General features: G+C 41.0%; 1 protein-coding gene across 1 annotated transcript in view; it reads right to left on the bottom strand.

Moving 5' to 3' along the window:
• Positions 1-20,274, bottom strand: part of LOC116545615 (nuclear RNA export factor 2-like) — a 58,322-nt gene that overhangs the window by 13,287 nt on the left and 24,761 nt on the right. Inside the window, exon 3 of the mRNA XM_032272148.1 lies at positions 6,718-6,813. Coding sequence (XP_032128039.1) covers positions 6,718-6,813 — 96 coding nt within the window. The remainder of the gene's footprint in view (positions 1-6,717; positions 6,814-20,274) is intronic.

Here is a 20,274-nt window from a genome sequence, read left to right on the forward strand (position 1 = left end):
TGACTCCAAGCCATGTTGGGAAACGCATTGCCACACAATACTGGAGCCCACTGCACATTTCTTTTCATGTGTCATGTGTTATATATGGCCAAATTTTGTTTCTTGTTCAGAATATGCTTTTTTCTTTCTTCTTTCTTTCTTTCTTTTTTTTTTTTTTAAACCTCTCGGTGTTTTAATATTTGAGTTGACCGTTTTAAAATAAGAAAGTAATAGAGTTCTCTGCACACAAAAGTAATGGAACAATATCCACGGGTTGACCAGGGTTACAGAGCACCCCCAGTGGGGGAGACCAAAAAACCCAGTGGAACACAGCCAGAGCTTCAAAGTGGGTGTAAGATTTTGAGTCCCCGATCCACCTTTCCCAGGAGAAGCACATGAATACTTTTAAGCGTAAAGTGATATTTTCCATGAGATTTACACCAACATACCCTGCCAGTAGCCGTGTGTGAGTCTAATTTTCTGTGATATGCCTAACCATTCAGAAGTCATTCTTACAGTTTGATCCAGACATTTCACTTTTTGAATTTATTACATAAATCGCTCTCTGTCTAAATATATACATATAATTATATGGCTGTGCCTTACAGGTGCCTTGGGACAGAAGGATGGCGGGACCAGAGAGTGGCTGATATTGTCCTGGGAGAAGCAGAAATGACTGTCCTTGGAATCAAGTAGACATGGCAAGGAAGGGGCATGACTGTACAGAGTGAAAAGGCCAAGGGATGGATGTGTGGGTCAGAAAGGAGAGGGTGAGGTGAATACAGAGAGAAGACAATGAAACACACATTGAAAAAGCCCCCCAGGGAACTGAATTCATCTTGGCGATATGCTCCCCTCTGGAAGCCCTCCTTCTTTCCTGTCCATGTACATCTTGTCTGTCCCTGTTACTTCACTTCAAGTTGAACACCAGAGAAACAGTTCCCACACAGTCCAAGAAAGGAGAGATGGTACAGGGCAACAGTGTGCAACGACGAGCTTCTTGCCCAGAAGCCTGGAGTCAGGGATCACTGGTTCCAGACACCACACCCATCATTGCCCACCAGACTCTGAATGGGCCCTCTCACACCACTCATTTCAGCCTTGACACAGAGTCGCACAGGATTGGTTATGGGCACAGGATTTGAAATCAGATCCATCAGGATTTCAATCCTGGTGCTAAACTCTATGATCCAAAGCAAGAAACTCGCTGTGACTCAAGTTCTTTTTGCCCCTTTTCCCCTTGACTCAAAGAATTTAGTAACAGTTTCAACCTTGTGGGCTACTGTAAAAATTAAGTGAATTAACACACGGAAATACATGAAAAACACCTGGAGAAATGCCTGTGACCTAACAAGCACCAAAAATAAGTTGTCTATTGCTATGTCCAGAACCTAGTACAACATCTGGCATTTACTGAGAGAGAAATAAGTATTAGTTGTATTCGTTGTCATTAGTCCTCCTGGAAATGACAAGGAAAAGAGATGAGTGAGTCGGATCCGGTTGCCATGTCAGCCGTATTTTTACAAAGCGGCGGTAGTAAAACAGGACAGCCCCGGCCCCAGTGGGGAATCATGTGACATATGGATGAAGGGAACCAAAATAAAATGCTCAGAGCATGAAACAGGTTATGTGGAAGGATTCAGTAGGGGACTTAAATGCCCATTTCCAACCTTTGAGGAAACAAAATGTATTATTATGCAAGAAATGTTTCAGGTTTAAGTGGCAGACTACAAGCAGCCAGGCAGAAGATTCGTCACACCACGTGATACAAAGCGAAAGAAAAAAAATGTCAGGTTATAAAACTGTATATTATAGTATGATTCCTCAGAAGAAAATATCAGTGAAAAATTCTGTTTTCATTTGTATATATGAACACAAACAAGTCAGGGTAAAGGGACACGTGAGAATGTCAACCATGTGTAGAAGCAGGTGGCTGGAATGCAGAATGGTTATCCTTTCACACCTATGCTTTATACTTGTGGATGTTTATGGCTGGGTCAGGGTTTTGCCAAGTGCTTGGGAAGAAGCACTTTTCCTATTGGCCCATATACAGCACAATGGAAACCGTTTATTATTGATAATCGGGTGTGGATATCTTCCCTCTGATTAATAAGCTAACCTCACTTTTAACGACTCATTCAACTTCTCCTGATCCCAGATTCCAGGGATTAGGGCAAGCTACCACATCAATCAAGATATAGAATATAACACACACCCCAAAAGGTTCCCAGTTGATCTCCTCTTCATCCCTTGGCTCCATGCAAACACTGATCTGCTTTCAGTTAGTATATATTCGTTTTCCTATTCTAGGATTTCACAGAAACGGAATCAAACACCCTGTACCCCTTTGTGTCTGGCTTCTTCAACTCGGCATGTTTCTGTGACCCACCCATGTTCTTGAATTTTCCTTGCTGAGTAGTAGCCCCTTGATGGACACACCACAATTTGTTCACCTTTGATGTTGTTTTAATGAAGTTTCAGGAGGAAGTGAAAGGAGAAACTTGCCTTCAATTAGCCATCTTTCTTGGACAGCCTTCTATTCTTTTATAACGGACATAATTTCATCCTTTATCACTCCTTTGTCTCTCTGGGGAAATATTATCTTAATGTCTGTTTCAGTTGCTTCCATTTTTTTCTATTCCCTCAGTGCCAATTATTGGATTTGTTGAGTTTGTGCCATCCCTTCCATGTTGACCCTGGGTTGTGGCTGTCTTCTGCAGAGGAACCTCCACTGCTGAATCAGCCCTGGGCTCACGGACACTTTGCTTTAACCCATACGCTGCTCTGGCCTTGCCGGCAGTTTAGCTTCAACCCGGACACAAGCTGTGGTGGCCCCTGCTTTACCAGTTTTCTCATTTCCTTTCTGTTTGAAAAAGACACTCTCCTCAATTTCTTACACGGGAATCTTTATTTCATATTTTCCAGTGTAACTCTGTATTTATCATATGTTGTAACGTTATCATTCTGAAGCCACAATTATAACATTTTAAAAGTATTTATGGTAAAATACTTGCATTCTTGTCATTTAAATTGCTCAAGCAGTTCTCAACCATGATTACATTAGAGCCACTTGGAGACCTGGAGACAATTCACTAGCACCAGGACACACCCAGAACAATCAAAGCAGAACCGGGGTTAGATCCGGGCAACCACATTTTTATACTTTCCACGTGACTTGCAGTATGCAACCAAGGTTGAAAACAACTGTGTTAAAGCCTCAGCTTTTGGCTTATGCTTGCCAGAGGATCCTAGGAATAGCTGCCTCCTCATTTTGCTGACTTCCCACTCAGCACTGTTTTGGGGACCCAATGAGTCTATTAGCTTAGAGCAGTGGTCAGCAACTATGGTCTGTGGGACAAATCTATCCCAAATCCCCCTTTCCTTCAAGGTCTTTTGCTTGCAACCAATTTTGGTGCCAAGTAGTGTGTTAATCAAGGTCCCAACCTGCCTATGCCAGAATTCACTCTAGCTGTTTTATACAAACAAGATATCAGTAATAAAATATATTACATAGGTTACAAAAACTCTGTGAGAGCCAGAAAAGCAGGCCTGGATGCTGCACAGCCAGGAGAAGTCCACCCACATTATGAAACCGCCACAGCTGAAATACCACTGTTGCCTGCCCATTAATTGACATGCATGACAGAGACTGAATTCTAGAAACTCTACAATGGCTGCCCCATAAAACCTGGAGACTTCCCTCGACACAGGTAGTCCACCCCACATATGGCTCCCATGTTATTCAGTTCCACCTCTGAGTCTCATGTTGGCACATATGCTTCATATGATAGATATCCCATTTGGGACCCTAACTGCAAGGGGCTCCGGTAAATTGTGTGTGTGTGTGTGAGAGAGAGAGAGAGAGAGAGTGAGAGAGAGAGAGAGACACATAGAGAAAGAGAGAGAGTGCACCCATGCATGTGGTGGTATGCATGTGTGTTTCCTTTCGTGTTCCAACTTTCTAGTCCCTACGGTACAGGAAAGCATATAAGAATGTTCAAGAGTGTTGGAATAGCTGCCAAATAAGCAGATTCACTGTATATTTCACAAGACACTTTTTTTCTATTGTAAATGGTATATTTACAATAGAGATGGTATTTTCCATTTGTTACAATGGTTTGTGTATATTCGTCTTATATCCAACAAACTTGTTAATCTTCATTATTAATTTTAATTTTCTGTAGCTTCTCTTGAGTTTCATATGAAGATAGGCACATTGACAGCTATAAATTTGTTTATTTTCACTTTTATACATATATTCATTTATGTACGCAGGCACGCATGCATCACAGCTTACTGCACTGCCTAATATGATATAAGGCTTACTGCACTAGATTCAGTATGACATTGAACAGAATTTGTCATACCAGTCATCTTTATCCCTTTTCTGATTGTAAGGAGAATACTTCTAGTGTTTTACTATCAAGGGCGGTGTCTGATGTGGTGTATTGTTTCGATACCCACCGTCAATTTAAAGAGATAGCTTTCTATGTTACCGATCTGCTGAGAATTACTGTTATTCTTGTTGGTCGATTCCGGCTGGTTAATTTATTGCATACCTTTTTTTTTTTTTTTTTTTTTTTAATGATCTTTGTGTTATGTGTCCTGTCCTCCTCCCTTCATTCAGCTAATGTGTTAAATTACATTACGGATCTCTTAAAATGTCAAAAAAAAAAGCTTGCACGCTTGGGATTAAACACAACTTTGTCATGCTGTGTCATCTGTTTTACCCATTGTTGGGTTTAGTTTGCCATTAATTAATTTATATTATTTGCGCTTCTGTGACTAATTCAGATCAGCTAGTAAATTTGCCTTTGCATGTATTCCTTGTCAAGAATATATTGAACAAACTAAGATGTTCTATTCCTTCAGTAGGGAAAGTTATATTTTTCCCCTGGAATTCAAATATTTAATCTAAATTTTCAAACTATCACATCTTTTTCATAATGTGATCTTTTCCATCTTTTCTGTCACCGTAAGTGTGACACTATCTTCATTCCAAAAGTGGCTTACCTGCACCATCTCACTAACTTTCCTCTGCCCATGTGGCCAGAGATTTTATCATTATCTTGTGTTTCTGAAACACTGACATCTAGCAATTTTGTTCAACTCTATCACATCTGTTTTCAGTTTCATCAAGGTAGGCTCTAATTTTTATCATTTTTCCTTAACAGAGTGGAAAGGCGTGGAGATTATTCTATATTAAGTAAATGATCAATGAACTGTCCTTTCATCTACCACCTGATTTTATTTTTATAATAGAATACAATGGATATTCAAATATCCAATACATTCCCTCGTTTGGAAAAGACCTCTAGCTTATCAATGCTGGTCTTTTTAACCAGTGCCATCGTGTCTATTCAATTAAACTATCAGATGATTAAGGAAGAGGGAATTGCACCGTTGATGTAAAAGAATTTTTACTATAAACTTCCCATAAGAGAATAGCAGACAGCGTAGAAAGAAGCAGAAAGGACACCAACTTTGAAATCACACCAGGGTGGATTCAAATCCCGATTCTGTCACTTACAGCCTATGTGGTGTTAGGCAAGTACTTAATCCCTCCCAGCTTCGATTCCTTCATGTGGTAGTCAGTGCTGCCACTTGCCAAGTGTTTACATTCTCCCCTGTCCCAGGCACCTGGTAGAACTGCCCGTCCTGACTGCCTTCCTTGGGTCAGGGTCGTGCATGTGACTAGCTCTGGCCGATGGGTTGTGAGTGACCAGTGACATGGGTTATTTCTGGGCCAGAACGTTTGGTTGTTGGTTTGAGATCCCCTAGGGCTCTCTCCCACTCTGACGCAGTGACTAACCCTTTTCTAGATGGTGGTTGCTCCATTAGTTTGGGTCTCTGGGTCATTCCAATAAGAATCGCTCAGACCCAAACATCCCCCATGCCATGAAGGATGTGCACCTGCCATAAACATGCAGCAGGAGTGAGAAATAAGCCACTGAGGTTTGGGGGTTGCCAATAAGCACAGCATTACACTCAGCCTCTCCTGTCTCATATAGCTCATCTATCAATTAAAATAACACCCTCTCAGGATTTTCCTGAGGGTTAAATGCAGTAACTTGCATGACGGCCAAGGTTGTCACAGTGCTTGACATATAACAGGGGCTCAAATTATGGTAGCTGTAATTATTAATAACAAAATGGTTCTGAAGAAGTGTGTGTGTGTGTGTGTGTGTGTGTGTGTGTGTGTGTGTGTGTGTGTTTATATATATATATATAAAATGAGCAGGACTGCGTCTGCTTGTGCTGACAGGTAAGTTGTATCCTGTTTTCAAGAGTGGGGCACTTTATTTGCTGCCACAGGTAACACTTCCTAATCACTTGCATTTATGCACGTATTGTTTGCCACCACCAAGGTATCAGACGCATGCTTGGCGGTATCTCTGAAGAGCAAAAATGTGGAAAGCTTCAAGCAGGAGAGACTGACTAATGACATAAAATGAATTAAAGAGCAATAACCAATTTCTTAATGAGCAGAATAGATTACAACTACTATAAACCCACACTGCGCTGTTCTGAGTAAACAAAGGCACAAGGTTTTAAAGTGTTAGAAGATGTAGTCTGAACAGGGTTTCCCCAAATAATTTCTGAAGAGCACTGGTACCTCAAATGCTCTATGGAAAAACTGTGCCATTCCCATATCGGTTGGGGAGAGTAGCCCTCCCTTTCGGACTCAATGTTGTATACTAGCAGAGCATCTAACAAATTCCTACAGTATTCATTTACCTTCAGTTCTGTATGTCCCACACTTCCTTAGAGTAGAGCACATTTTGTTGTTGCTTTGTCCTGGCCCTAGTGTCTCACAGAACAGACTTGGAAATGCTGAAATGAGAGAAAAATCGATTATTCGAGCTACATGTGATATCAAATATCACAAGTCACAATATTCTCTAGTCATCTGCCGAGCAATACTTAAAACCCCATAAGTTTAAGCACTATCTTGCTGATTAGCTCAACTTCATTCACCCAATACCACTTTCATAACGTACCAAATGTTATCACCCATGATTGTACCTTAAATCCATTCACTATACTTTTCCACAGGAAGAAAAGGGGCGTTTTCAGGAAGGAATCTAAGAAGCAATCACAGAATCCGGGGGTGATAGGGGAAGAATCAGAAACAAAAGAGCGTCAAGCTATACTACTATAAGCCACTGAGGGATCCTAAGCACAAAATGAAATTTGTCACCCCACTCCCCAATGTACTTTGTAAAGCCAATGGAAGTTCAATTAAAGTATAACAAGTAAATTCTGAATCTTCACATCATGACGACTTGGACACTTTCATTGAAATTATCAAATTCTCTTTAAAAAAAAAAAAAAATACTGCTTCTCCTCTCTCCCTTTCGCCCACCCCTCTGAGCCCATGTTTAGAATGTTTAGTAGAAAAACAAATCACGGAAACAAAGAGAATCTTTACATAATCAAATAAAAGACAGAAATTAAGATTGGGTCTGGAATCGCCTATACAAACTGGCATCTAGGCAGTCTCGAATGTCTTTAATAACAACATGGTCCGAGGAGGGACAGAGGAGAGAATCACCTGGCACAGACAGTGAATCAGGCAGGGTGACGGGAAAAGGTAGAGCTTCCAGTGTGGGGCCGGGGTGGTGGGGGAGGGGGGATCCCATCGGGCTTCCACAGCCCTAACCCTGACAGACGACTTACAAGTTCGTGAACCCCCGCCGCCCCGCTACCCACCCCACCCCTCACATCTTAGCCCCACATTCTGCCCCAGAGCTTTCTCCTCCTTCACTTCACTCTCTACCAACGACAGCTCCTGTGAATCCAGGATCAAGGTGGACGGCAGACATAGATGCACAAGCGCGCGAGAGCACACACACGCGTGCGCGACAGCACGCACGCACGCAAGCACGCAAGCACGCGCGCGCACACACTCACAAGGTTTCTCTGCCAAGTGTGTGCAAGTTTGGCCACATTAAGAAAGTCCTCTGCCTACCTCCACCCAACCCCCTCACCCCTCCGCCCCCTTAAGCGATGATGGTCTATTTCTCTGTTCTTAAGCCCCCCCAAACCTCCACACACAGCCTCTGTTATTTGAAGATTGCCCAGCCACCCCTTAAAGCCCAATTCTCAGTAAACTTCTGGTAACGGCTGGTTCCCCTAATACCAGACTTCCTTCCACTGCGGCAGGATATGAAAGTTGCCGGACAGCTTGAGCCACCGTCCGATAAAACTTCCGCCTGAGTCAGGGGGTGGAGCACAGTTCTACCGGTCGTCTACCTCGGTAGTTCTGACTCCTCAGAAAGTCACGGTCAGGAGACCTTCCCTACACTTGAAGGGCGGGTGCCTGTACCTGAGGAGAGGAGAGGTCAAGGTCACACAACCGCCGGAAGTGCGTCTCTGACAAGACTCGCGAGAGTTCAATCTTCGTGATACTGGGAGGGCGTGGAATCTCACGTGACCACAGGAGGCACGTGTGCAGCAGACATTGGTTAGTTGCGGTGCTCATGTGACCACAAGGGTTTTGCCTGCCACATGATGATAGGAGCCACTTGCCTGCCCACACACGGATCTGCAGAGTCTGGCAGCTCACAATCTTCCCATGACAGAGAGGAATGAGCCTGACTCTGTGGCCGTGGGGAGGAGTGGGTGGGAACAGTGTACATGACCATAGCATCCACATGCCCCTGAACAGTAGGTCATCTACATGACTTCGAGGGCTGAGACTTCCACATGGTGGTAGCCAGTAACGGCCACATGAGGGAAGAATCCATGTGAGCAACAGGGTTCAGGAGTCCACCATACTCTAGTGACTGGAAGAGCTGGGCCCACCACATGACCATAGCAGCAACATAACAAGAGAGACCACATGACCTCAAAGCTTTGGAGCCCTCGGTGCTGGTATGACCAGGAGGGCTCTACCAGTAGGGCTCATAATTGTAGTATTCGCATGATGGCAGCATCTACGTGACCTGCAGCCTTAGGATGCGGCAAGGCTCAAGTACCTAGGAGCGGTGGGTCAGCTTGGGTCAACTGCCTGACAGTAGAATGCAACCATTGTAGAGTTCTACTGATCTGCATGTTTCAGGAGACCATTATGTTCATGAACCCCAGAGCTCTGATAATGCTCACATTTCTGAGATGGTGGTACCTCCAGATAACCTTCCACAGCAGACAAACTTGAGCTTTCTCTACACCCATCCCTTTTTGTTTGTTTGTTTGTTTGTTTGTTTGAAACGGAGTTTCGCTCTCGTCGCCCAGGCTTGAGTGCAATGGTGCAATCCTGGCTCACTGCAACCTCTGCCTCCTGGGTTCAAGTGATTCTCCTGCCTCAGCCTCCCAAGTAGCTTGGATTGCGGGCACCGGCCAACACGCCTGGCTAATTTTTGCATTTTTTTTTTTCCAGTGGAGACGGGGTTTCACCACGTTGGCCAGGTTGGTCTTGAACTCCCGAGCTCAGGTGATCCACCACCTTGGCCTGCCAAAGTGCTGGGATTACAGGCATGAGCCACCGTGCCCGGTCCCTCTATCCTTCCATAATATATTGTATGTGTTTTGTTTCTAACAAACATGAAATTTAATACTTTACAGTGAAAAAGATCCTCACTAAAACCATAATCGTAGACACTACTGCAAGAGCCTAAGCCATCCGTACAGGTCAGCACGGTTGACTTAATTTCATACAGGTGCAAAGGAAATTAAGGCAAACCTAATGAATTTGAGTTGTCCATTTGAAAAAGAAAATGTGTATAGTGATTAGTATGTGCCACACACTCCAAAGGTTAACGCATTTAAGAGTGCTAACTCTATGGAGTAGGTACTATAACAGAATTTTACAGACGAGGAAATTGAAGCACAGAGGCATTAAATCACTTGCCTAAGAGGTCACAGACATTGTAGGTGGCAAGCCAGCTGTCTCCCCCAGGCAGTGTGGCACTAGACTGTTCTGACCGCCCCCGGGTGTTCCAAGCAGAATTAATTTTAGTTCAGCCTTATTAATTCACACAAACTGGAAGCCAGACCCAGTTACTGAAGCGTTGAGATCTTGGATGTTCTCTTTGAAATGCCAACTAAGTAATTTCAAGTATTATTAGTAAATAGCACCAGTCAATGCTGAATCTAATTAAGGACCTCAGGAGATGCAGTTAAATGTATACATATAAACCTACTATTAATATATAAAATATGTGTATATAAAAGACAGTATAAAATGCTTGAGGTTAGTTGAAAACATTTCCTTCTTATAAAAATCACTGAAAAGAGAAATATCAGCACGTTTAAAACATCATACCTGGCTCTTGCCTGAACTACAACAATTTTGAATTCGTGGAATCTGAATTATAATTAGATTTTACCGTTTCATTATTCTTCCTCTGTCTTCCCAAAAAGGACAGAGAAAAGAGAAGGAGAGTACACACTGCAGTGGTGGTTGTTGTTAATCGCAATTTCACGAACCCCATTTTTGCTGATTTGTGTGGGAAGCTGCAGCTTCATCAGCATAACCAAAATAAATTTGGTGGAGTGGAGTGTTCCTGGTTTGCTTGCAGAGGCAAACAGTGCTATCCAAGCGTTGGGATTACTCTGCTAGGTTCCCACCCTGTGGCCTGGCTACATAAACAAGCAGAAGAAAACTCAACAGACCAAATTTTCCACCACACTTAAAGTGGAATATACTACTGAGGACAACAGGCTGTGTTTGTGGTTCTAAGGTTATCAAAGGAAATCATGACATTTGGAAGGAAGGACTAGGAAGTGCAAATCAGTGGGTCTCGGATAATTCTGGAAAATTACTTATGGGACACATGTAAATAAAGGATATAAAATGGGGCCACATATTTATGAAAGAACCTACGATGAAATTTCAAGTTGGATTTAGGAAGTATCTATACACAGTCACAGGATGGAAGCCTACTTCAAGACCTGGTATCTGCCCCAACCCCGGTTCCTATCACTACATACAGATGAACAGATCACCAGTAAAAGGCACAGCAGAATGTTATCTAGCCCACCTATGCTCAACTGGAACTTACACAGTATTGATGGTGATTATGGTCAAATTATTTCACCAAAAGACAAATCCTAATTATTATAACCCTTACTTTAAGTCATATTTTGCTCCCATCAGACTTGACACTCATATCATTAACCCTTTCTCTGAGATGATTATCAGGAGTTTGTTCGGATATATATATATTTTTTAAGTTACACCAATGGAAGTCTGTAGGCGCTCTAGTATACACAGACAGTAGGGGAAGGTAACTCTATGGGCAAAGATTAATATGTCTGGGGTCCAGTTTAGGCACTGAATTTATTAGGCGCCGTGTTTACTTAGGTGAGGCAGGTTCAGAAGCCGTTTCTCTTGCATGTGATATGGCAAGATTCAGCGGGAACAACTTTCTCTTCTTTGACCTTTTTGTTCTGTGGTGGACATTTTGGAGATCTGTGCTAGTGTCTTTAGGAGGAGTAGCTTTACCTAACACAGAAAAGAGAGAAAGAGGAGTACCGGAACTCCCTTTCCAGAACTTACTTACTTAGAACTCCCCTAAGTAACAGAACGGTTGTGACGTTAAATTAAACATAAATACTCTAATGTTTTTGGTTTGAACACGGATACATACACCTGAACTAGATGTCCTATGTAAATTAACTTTCAGAAAGTAAAATGACTTACCTAGCAACAGCATACAAGGGAAAGCATAAGCTGGGACTCTGTCATTATGGGCATTGGATTCAACATATATTTTTCTGTGTTCCTTTGTGGAATTCGTTAACGTCGCTAGAAGTAACTTTATGTCAGTGCCAACCAACGGGAAAAAAAGAGAAGCAGTTGCAGATAGTGCTCGCTGGCAAATTGCTCAATATGCCAACCCCTCAATGCAAGGCAAAATTCAACAGCTCCAGGTAATAGGCTCACTTTTTGAGTACTACCACAACATACAAATACAAAATTACATCTACATTGAAAACTTTTTTCAGGCAAAGGATGGAGAGGAGTGAAAAGGTAGGGATTCCATAGAGGGTGTTTACTCAAGAGCAGTGCCATTTGTGACGATGCAGCTCTCTGGTACAATGTGGAAACCCCCTCCACTGTGAAGACCATTAAAAAACAAAAAGAGGAATTATGATTCAAAGATTTATAATGTATTAAAAGGAGATAAGTTTAAATTTCCCAGATTGCTTCTTGTTATCTGCTCAAGGCAACCATATTTCGCAATTCAAGAAATAGTTCTAACTACTCTCTTGGAAAATATTGTCAGATCATTTTAAAAATATAGTCAGCCACATTGTTTTCTTTTTGGTGTATGAAAAGCTTAGCCTTTGTTTCTTGTGATCAGCTTATCACTGATAAATTATTTTCGGTGATTAGATCCTGTGGAAAAATCCAGAATATTTAATGTTTGTTTTATTTTTTTAATCCTTGGATTTTAAACATCACATAGTTTATCAACAGTTATAGAATGACTCACTGGCCAGATGGCTCAGTTAGCTAAATCAATCAAGGAGTTAGCAAATAATGAACCAATGGACACGATTAAGCTCATTTGACAGTGTAGATGAAGGCTAAGGCAATACATGAGCAAAAAGCACATTACATACCTTGTCTATGTGATACTACAACGTCTTTATTAAGAGCTTCCATTTATAGATGGATAATTAATTTTCAAATCTGCATATTTGCAGATTGGGTGATTTCTTATTTTTAATTTTCTTTTCATTTACATATTTGGTATTGTTATGGAAACATTCTTTTTAAGGCATGAATAAATGCATGCATTGGAGGAAAAGGTTGTTCTTTAATTTTGGTACATTATATGAGTCTGACTTGATTCTTTTTTGTTGCTATTGACTCAGGGTGGTGGCAAAATATTATGGAAACTATTTAGGGAAAGTTATAGATTGTAGTTTCAAACCTTTTGGAAGGCCAAAAGGTTTTATTGAGGCAGGCTGAAGGCAGCCACCTCATTAACATTAGCACAGGAAAGAGATAGGCAGTGATCAAAGGCTTTACCCCACACCTGTTTGTCTCCACTCTGTTTACTCCTGTTAACTTTGTGCTAGATAGTCCTCTCAGTGGGAGATCAAAGGGGAATTACCTGTTAATAGTGTTTACTCTGGGCCCCGGAACCTAAAGCTTATATCATTTGTATAACCACTATTTTAGCCATGTTAATTATCCACAAGTGTGTTAACTTAAAACCACTGTTGTAAAATCTTGAGGGAATAAAAGGGTGAATGGACACAGGGTCTGGGTTGATTGGTTGCATTTCACCTTCTGAAAGCAGCCAATGGCCATCCCTAGCCCACTTGTATCACTGTAACGGTGTGAGAGTGCATTGATTCATCCGTCGTTGAGTCGGGGTCTGCAGGTCAGACTTCTGCAGGTGGTGACAGAAGTCTCAGGTGATGACCCTGACGTGATCGAGGCCACATATTTTTTTTTTTTTTTTTTTTTTTTTTTGGTGAGATGGAGTCTCACTCTGCCGCCCAGGCTGGAGAGAAGTGGCACAATCTCTGCTCACTGCAACCTCTGCCCCCCGGTTCAAGCGATTCTCCTGCCTCAGCCTTCCAAGTAGCAGGGACTACAGGCGTGTCTCCCCACACCTGGCTAATTTTCTGTATTTTTAGTAGAGACGGGTTTTCACCATGTTAGCCAGGATGATCTCGATCTCCTGAGCTCGTGATCCACCCACCTCAGACTCCCAAACTGCTGGGATTACAGGTGTGAGCCACCACGCCCGGCCAGGTCTGACTTTCTTCTAAAGACCCAGGGAACCTCAAGAGGCATCCATCATGGGATTCTTTGACTGTTCCATACTGAAACTCGAGGATCCACAATTCTTAAGACTGTTCCGTACTGAAATCCAAGGATCTTCAATATCTTTATGAAGTCTGTGCCGGTGTTTACAGAAAGATAAAACTTAACAGTAAATATGAAGAATTCATTTACCGCTAGTCAAATTATCCTGACACAACATCATCTCAGGACAACACTGAATAGAAAACTTTGCTGACGAGTTGAAAAAGAATGAATATGGGATTTCCCACAATGGATGCCTCTGGAGGTTCTTCCGAAACATACACCGCACAGGGGAGAACTCCCATGCTTTGTAACTGCCTATTCGTGAATTCAATATAGGTAGCTCCTGAACAAAAGTATCTGTCTTTGTTACCCAGAGAGTCACTCTATTTGGAAACAAGAAGGACTTGAATATTGTGGTTACTACGCTCATAGTGGTATATATGATTTGAGTCTGTGCCTGCAGGTGACATTTTTATTTACCTACACAATATACATTCTTCACCCTCTTGATAGGGCTCGGGCCTCCATCAGTGTATCTCCTCCCAATACAGTCATGTGCTTGGGGATATATGGTCACTTTCTTAGCTCCAAGAGTGTGCCCGGAATTAGTCTAATCTAATCCAATAATCCAATGTCCAATCCAACAGTGGTTAGGTCAAGATTTAGCCTGGATCTTTACATCTTTCAATTACTGGCTCCGTTAACCATGAAACCCACCCTGCCTCAGAACTCTCAGTTATATAAACAAATGTCTTTCCTTATTGGATAAGCCAGTGAGACTTGCACTTTCTGTTAGCTGTCGTTTAAATATCCCCAACCAATACACATACAACTTTATGGCCATTCAAGCATCTTACAAAGGTGGCTTTCTAAAATAAAAACAACGTATTGGTCTTTTGGTCAAAGACTTTTACGTCTCATTCAGAGTTTCTACACCTAATCTTGTCACAATCCTGGATGATTTCAATGTTTGTGTAGAAAACCAGTCTGATTCCAAGCCTCATGGTTGCAAGACCTCTTCTATTTTAATGTTCCTGTCAACTTGACTTTGACTCTCATTTGACTGCCATGCTCACGGCCACTCCCTGGATCTTGCTACTTCTTGGAACTGCCCCCACTCTAAAATAGTGCACTTTTATATTTTATTGAGGCAACTTCGCTATAACTCTGAACATCATGTTTTATATATTTCTCGGCTATGTTTTTGAGTGCATGTAAGTTCAGCCTTTTCGACTCTTTGATAAAAGTTCTATCATGACGACGTGGTGGCCTTCTTTATTCCAAATAACGGTTGTTGTCCTAACGCCTTTTTTTGTCTGACACTAATACAAAAGTAACAGTTTAAACGGTTTGACTTACGTCTGGTATTTACATATATATTTTTTAACCATCACTTCATTTGCTTCATTTCTGTGACAGGTCAGAAGAGTTATGTTCATGATGCCCAATGTTGAGATGGCATTGCTAATGAAAGACAAGAGGGCCAAGGTGAGAGAAGGGGCAATGAGCAAGCAGGTGTATGACATGCTGGGCTTTCATAATCCTGCCGCTTCTCAAGTTCAGAAGACTCTCTATGGGCCGAGAGGTTCTGGTGGATGGCAGGAAAGATGTGGGATAACTAAGCCCCAGAGAGGACTATACTAAGACTACTTTATGACTCAAGAATGTTTCACCGAGGAGAGGCAGGGGCATTTACTGCTGAGGATTTGGGACTGGAGCACAGTTAGACAGCAGGAATGTTTTGGTGATCGATTACACAGCATAGTGAGAAGAGTTAGTAATAGCGTATCGTATATATCAGTTGCTTTAAAAGTAGATTTTAGATATTCTCAGAATAAAATGTGATAAGTAGGTGAGATGATGGACATATCAATTAGTTTCAGTTAATCTTTCTAAATGTGTATGTACACTTTTCAAAGTATCCCATTGTACCCCATAAATATATACAATTTTTGGTCAAATTAAAAAATAAATAAATAAAATTTAAAAACAAATGAAAGGAACACAGAGCTTGAAATCCAACTCTTTGCTATTACTAATAGAACCTCTCTTTTACTTCACCATACTTGGCCTTTCTTAGTCTCAGCTTTCAATTTAGCTACAGACAAAATTGTTACAAAATAACAAGGTGCAGAGTTTTGAGATACAGTGCAACGTTTTCCCTTTTTCAGGACATGATTCTGTGCCTTTTGACAAAAGCATGCAACCACGTGATCAACCCAAGAATTAAGATCTTGGACATGTCCAAACCTCCATAAAATGCCATCATGCCCTTTTAAAGATGATCTTCTACAGCCCAGGAGAACCACTGATTGATTTGTTCTGTCTCTCTGGTTTTCCCTTTTCTACAAAGCCAAATAAATGGCATTGTATGTAGACTTTTGAGTATGTCTTCTTTCACGCAGCATAATGTATTTGAGAGCCATCCATTCTGTGGCACGCATATTATGTTATCAGTACTTAGAACCTGTCTTGCTGTGCAGTAGTGTTTCATTGTGTGTACACACCACAGTTTGTTCATCCATTCCCCAGTTAATGCGCATTTGGGATGTTTCCAGTTTTTAGCAAACTAAGAAAGATTTGCTTGCAGGTTTTTCTGGGAAAAAGGTTTTCATTCCTCTTGGGTAAATACCCTGGAGTGGGATTGCTGTGTAAGTGTATCTTTAATTTTATGCAAAACTGCCAAATTGTTTATCAAAGTGCCTGGGCCGTTTTATATTTCCACCAACAATGAGCGACAGTCCCTTTTGTTCTATTTGCAGCACTTGCCATTGAAACAGCATGGTACCAGTACAAAAACAGACACATAGGCCAATGGAACAGAATAGAGATCTCATAAATAAGACCGCACATCTACAGCCATCTGATCTTTGACAAACATGACAGAAAGAAGCAATGAGGTAAGGATTCCCCATTTACTAAATAGTCTGTGAGAACTGACTAGCCACATGTAGAAAATTGAAACCGGACCCCTTATTTATTACACCTTATACAAAAATTAATTCAAGATGGATTAAAGACTTAAATGTAAAACCTGAAACTATAAAAACCCTAGAAGAAAATCTAGCCAGTGCCATTCAGGACATAGGCACGGGCAAAGACGTCATGACAAAAATATCAAAAGCAATTGCAACGAAAGCAAAAATTGACAAAGGGGATCTAGTTAAACTAGAGACCTTCTGCACAGTGAAAGAAACTATCATCAGAGAGAACAGATGATCCACAGACTGGGAGGAAATGCTTGCAATCTATCCATCTGACAAAGGTCTAATATCCAGAATCTACAAGGAACTTAAAGATATTTACAAGAAAAAACAAACAACCCCATTAAAAAGTGGGCAAAGGACATGAACAGACACTTTTCAAAAGGAGACATTTATGCGGCCAACAAACATATGAAAAAAAGCTCAACATCACTGATCATTAGAGAAATGAAAGTCAAAACCAATATGAGATACTATCTCATGCCAGTCAGAATGGTGATTTTTTTTTTTTTTATAAAGTCATGAAACAACAGATGCTGGTGAGGCTGTGGAGAAATGGGATCGCTTTTACACTGTTGGTGGAAGTGCTAATTAGTCCAACCATTGTGGAAGACAGTGTGGCAATTCCTCAAAGACATAGTATCAGAAATACCATTTGACCCAGCAATCTCATTACTGGGTGTCTACTCAAAGAAATATAAATCATACTATTATAAAGATACATGCACACGTATGTTCATTGCTGCCCTATTCAGAATACCAAAGACAATGAATCAACCCAAATGGCCATCAATAATAGACTGGATAAATAAAATGTGGTACATATACACCAGAGAATACTATGTAGCCACAAAAAGAACAAGATCATGTCCTTTGCAGGGACATGGATGGATCTGGAAGCCGTTATCCTCAGCAAAGTAACACAGGAACAGAAAATCAAACACCACAGGTTCTCACTTAAAAGGGGAGCTGAACAATGAGAACACATGGACATGGGGAGGGGAACAACACACAATGGGGCCTTTCAGAGGGGTGGGAGGAAGGGAGAGCGTCAGAATAAATAGCTAATGCATGTGGGGCTTAGTACCTAGGTGATGGGCCGATAGGTGCAGCAAACCACCATGACATGTGTTTACCTATGTAACAAACCTACATGTCGGGCACATGCACCCCGGAACTTAAAATAAACCTTAAAAACACATGAAGATTTTTAATAAAGAAAAAGTTTTAGGTCTAAAAATGACATTAACCATTAACTTCATGAAAGTAGAAATCCAACAGGTCATATTTTTAAAGCACTGTGAAGTGAAAGTAGAAATGTCAATGAAAGTGAAATGAACAATTAATAACTAGCCACATACATTTTTTTTTTTTTTTTGGAGATAGAGTTTCACTTTGTCCCCCAGGCTGGAGTGCAATGGTGCGACCTTGGCTTACTGCAACCTCCACCTCCCAGGGTCAAGCAATTGTCCTGCCTCAGCCTCCCAAATAGCCGGGACTACAGGTGCCCGCCACCACACCTATTTTTTTTTTTTTTTTAAGTAGAGACAGAGTTTCACCATGTTGGCCAGGCTGGTCTCGAACTCCTGATCTCAAGTGATCCACCCGCCTCAGCCTTCCAAAGTGCTGGTATTACAGGCGTGAGCCACCGTGTCTGGCCGCCACATACAAATTTTACTTAAGATCAGTGTATATGACTATTGGATTAACAAGAAATTTCAAATTAAGAATATTTTACAAAGTCACAGTAATTTAGAGAAAGCCTTGCAACCAGAGTCAAAGGACTTGAATTTAACTGCTTCTACCAATACCAGTTAAATGTTACAGAAAACATCAATTCTGGCTTTGTCCACTACTATTCACTAAAATAGAAGCTATTCTTTCAGAAAAGTGCTCAAAACATAAAAATATCTTCAAATATTAATAAAGCATTCACATTCTAAACTTAATTATACCATATATTATACCGGAGAAGGTGGTGACATTCCAAATAAAGCTAAATCCAGAATTTCTCATGGGAAAAAAAAAAAAAGGAATAGTATGAACAGTTCTTGCCTTCGTCTCATCTTATTAATTGTGATATGAAGTAGACATATTTTCTTCCCGTGACTTGGCAAATTTTGTTTCTCAGTTTTAAGTGTTGATCAGCTTCCATCATTTTATTCTTTGTTCCTTCTATGTCATGAATATCTCCAAGGAATCCTGTAGTGTAAACTTTTTTGCAAGTGTCACTTTCACTGGGAGAGCTTAATCCTTTCCATCAAAATCGTTTTCCAATTTCTGCTTCCAGCATTATTTCTTGTCATTTGCTTGCCTGCTTTTCTCTTTCTTGGCCAATTCCCTTTTTAAGCTATCCAATTCTTTGGCAAAATGTCACATGAGTAGTTCACTGGGAGACAAGGTGGAAACTCAGCTTCATTCTTGGCTGTCGATGCATGAAATAAATAAGAGATACTCAGTGACCAAACACGGTGAGATTTTAAAAGAAAAGTGGCATGACTGGTCACTGATCCTGATGCTCATCTATTATTTAAATAGTGATTTGTGGAGTGACACAAACAGAATTTGAAAGAAGTGGCATGACTGGCCACTGATCATGATTCTCATCTGTAATTTCAGTAGGGATTTGTGGACTGAAAAGCCAGCAGCAAAGTGTGGTCTTTATGGAACCACTGAGAGTTAGTTTACCATGGTAACTGAAATTGGACCCATGCTGTGAAGGGACTGGTGTTATTTAACCAAATCACGGTAAATAACCTTCCTGCATAGTGCAACTGTGCAAAGGGAGGACTGCATATAAAAATACACTTGACCTATGTTTAATATTAACCTGATACACAGCAACCTAGGTACACTCACTCCTTAGTTCTAGGAAGTTTTTCATAAATTCCTGGAAATTTTATACATAGCCATCATGTCAGTAAATAGGGACACTTTTTTGATGACTTCATTTCCAATCTGTGTGCCTTTTAGTGCTTTCCTTTGCTTTATTGTATCAGTTGGGTCTTCCAAGGAGGTATGGAATAGGAGTGCTGAGAGTGATTGTCTTTGCTGCAGTGCTATCATTTCAACATGGTGAACGGTAAAAACACATTAGTATGTGCCTTCTTTTTTTGTTTTTTACTATGTGTTTGAGCTGCAGTGTCTTATCATTTCATCACGTAAACAATACAAATAAGTTATTCGTTATTCTACCTTTTTTGTTTCTCACAAAGTCTTGAATATTCAGTGTGCGTTTTACAGTAATCGTACATCACATTTTGTAGTAGTCAAATTTCTAGTGCTCAGTAGCCACACGTGGCTAGTGTCTACCATGCTGAACAGTGCAACTCTAGGAGAAGAGCAGAGGGAGCAAATACATACGGAATGATGTGTACCCTGAAGAAAATGTACATGGTACATTAAAAAAACAGTATGGTAAAGTAAGGGGAGAGAAGTGGGGTAAGTAAGCAGAGGGAAGTAAGAGAAAAACCTCTTGGAGTAGGTAACATTTAAGCTATGGCCTGAGTCCTGATGAGCTATCCAACAGCATAT

Source organism: Sapajus apella, unplaced genomic scaffold, assembly GCF_009761245.1.
Source record: "Sapajus apella isolate SASKATOON/1434 unplaced genomic scaffold, GSC_monkey_1.0 scaffold310, whole genome shotgun sequence".
Classification (NCBI taxonomy): domain Eukaryota; kingdom Metazoa; phylum Chordata; class Mammalia; order Primates; family Cebidae; genus Sapajus; species Sapajus apella.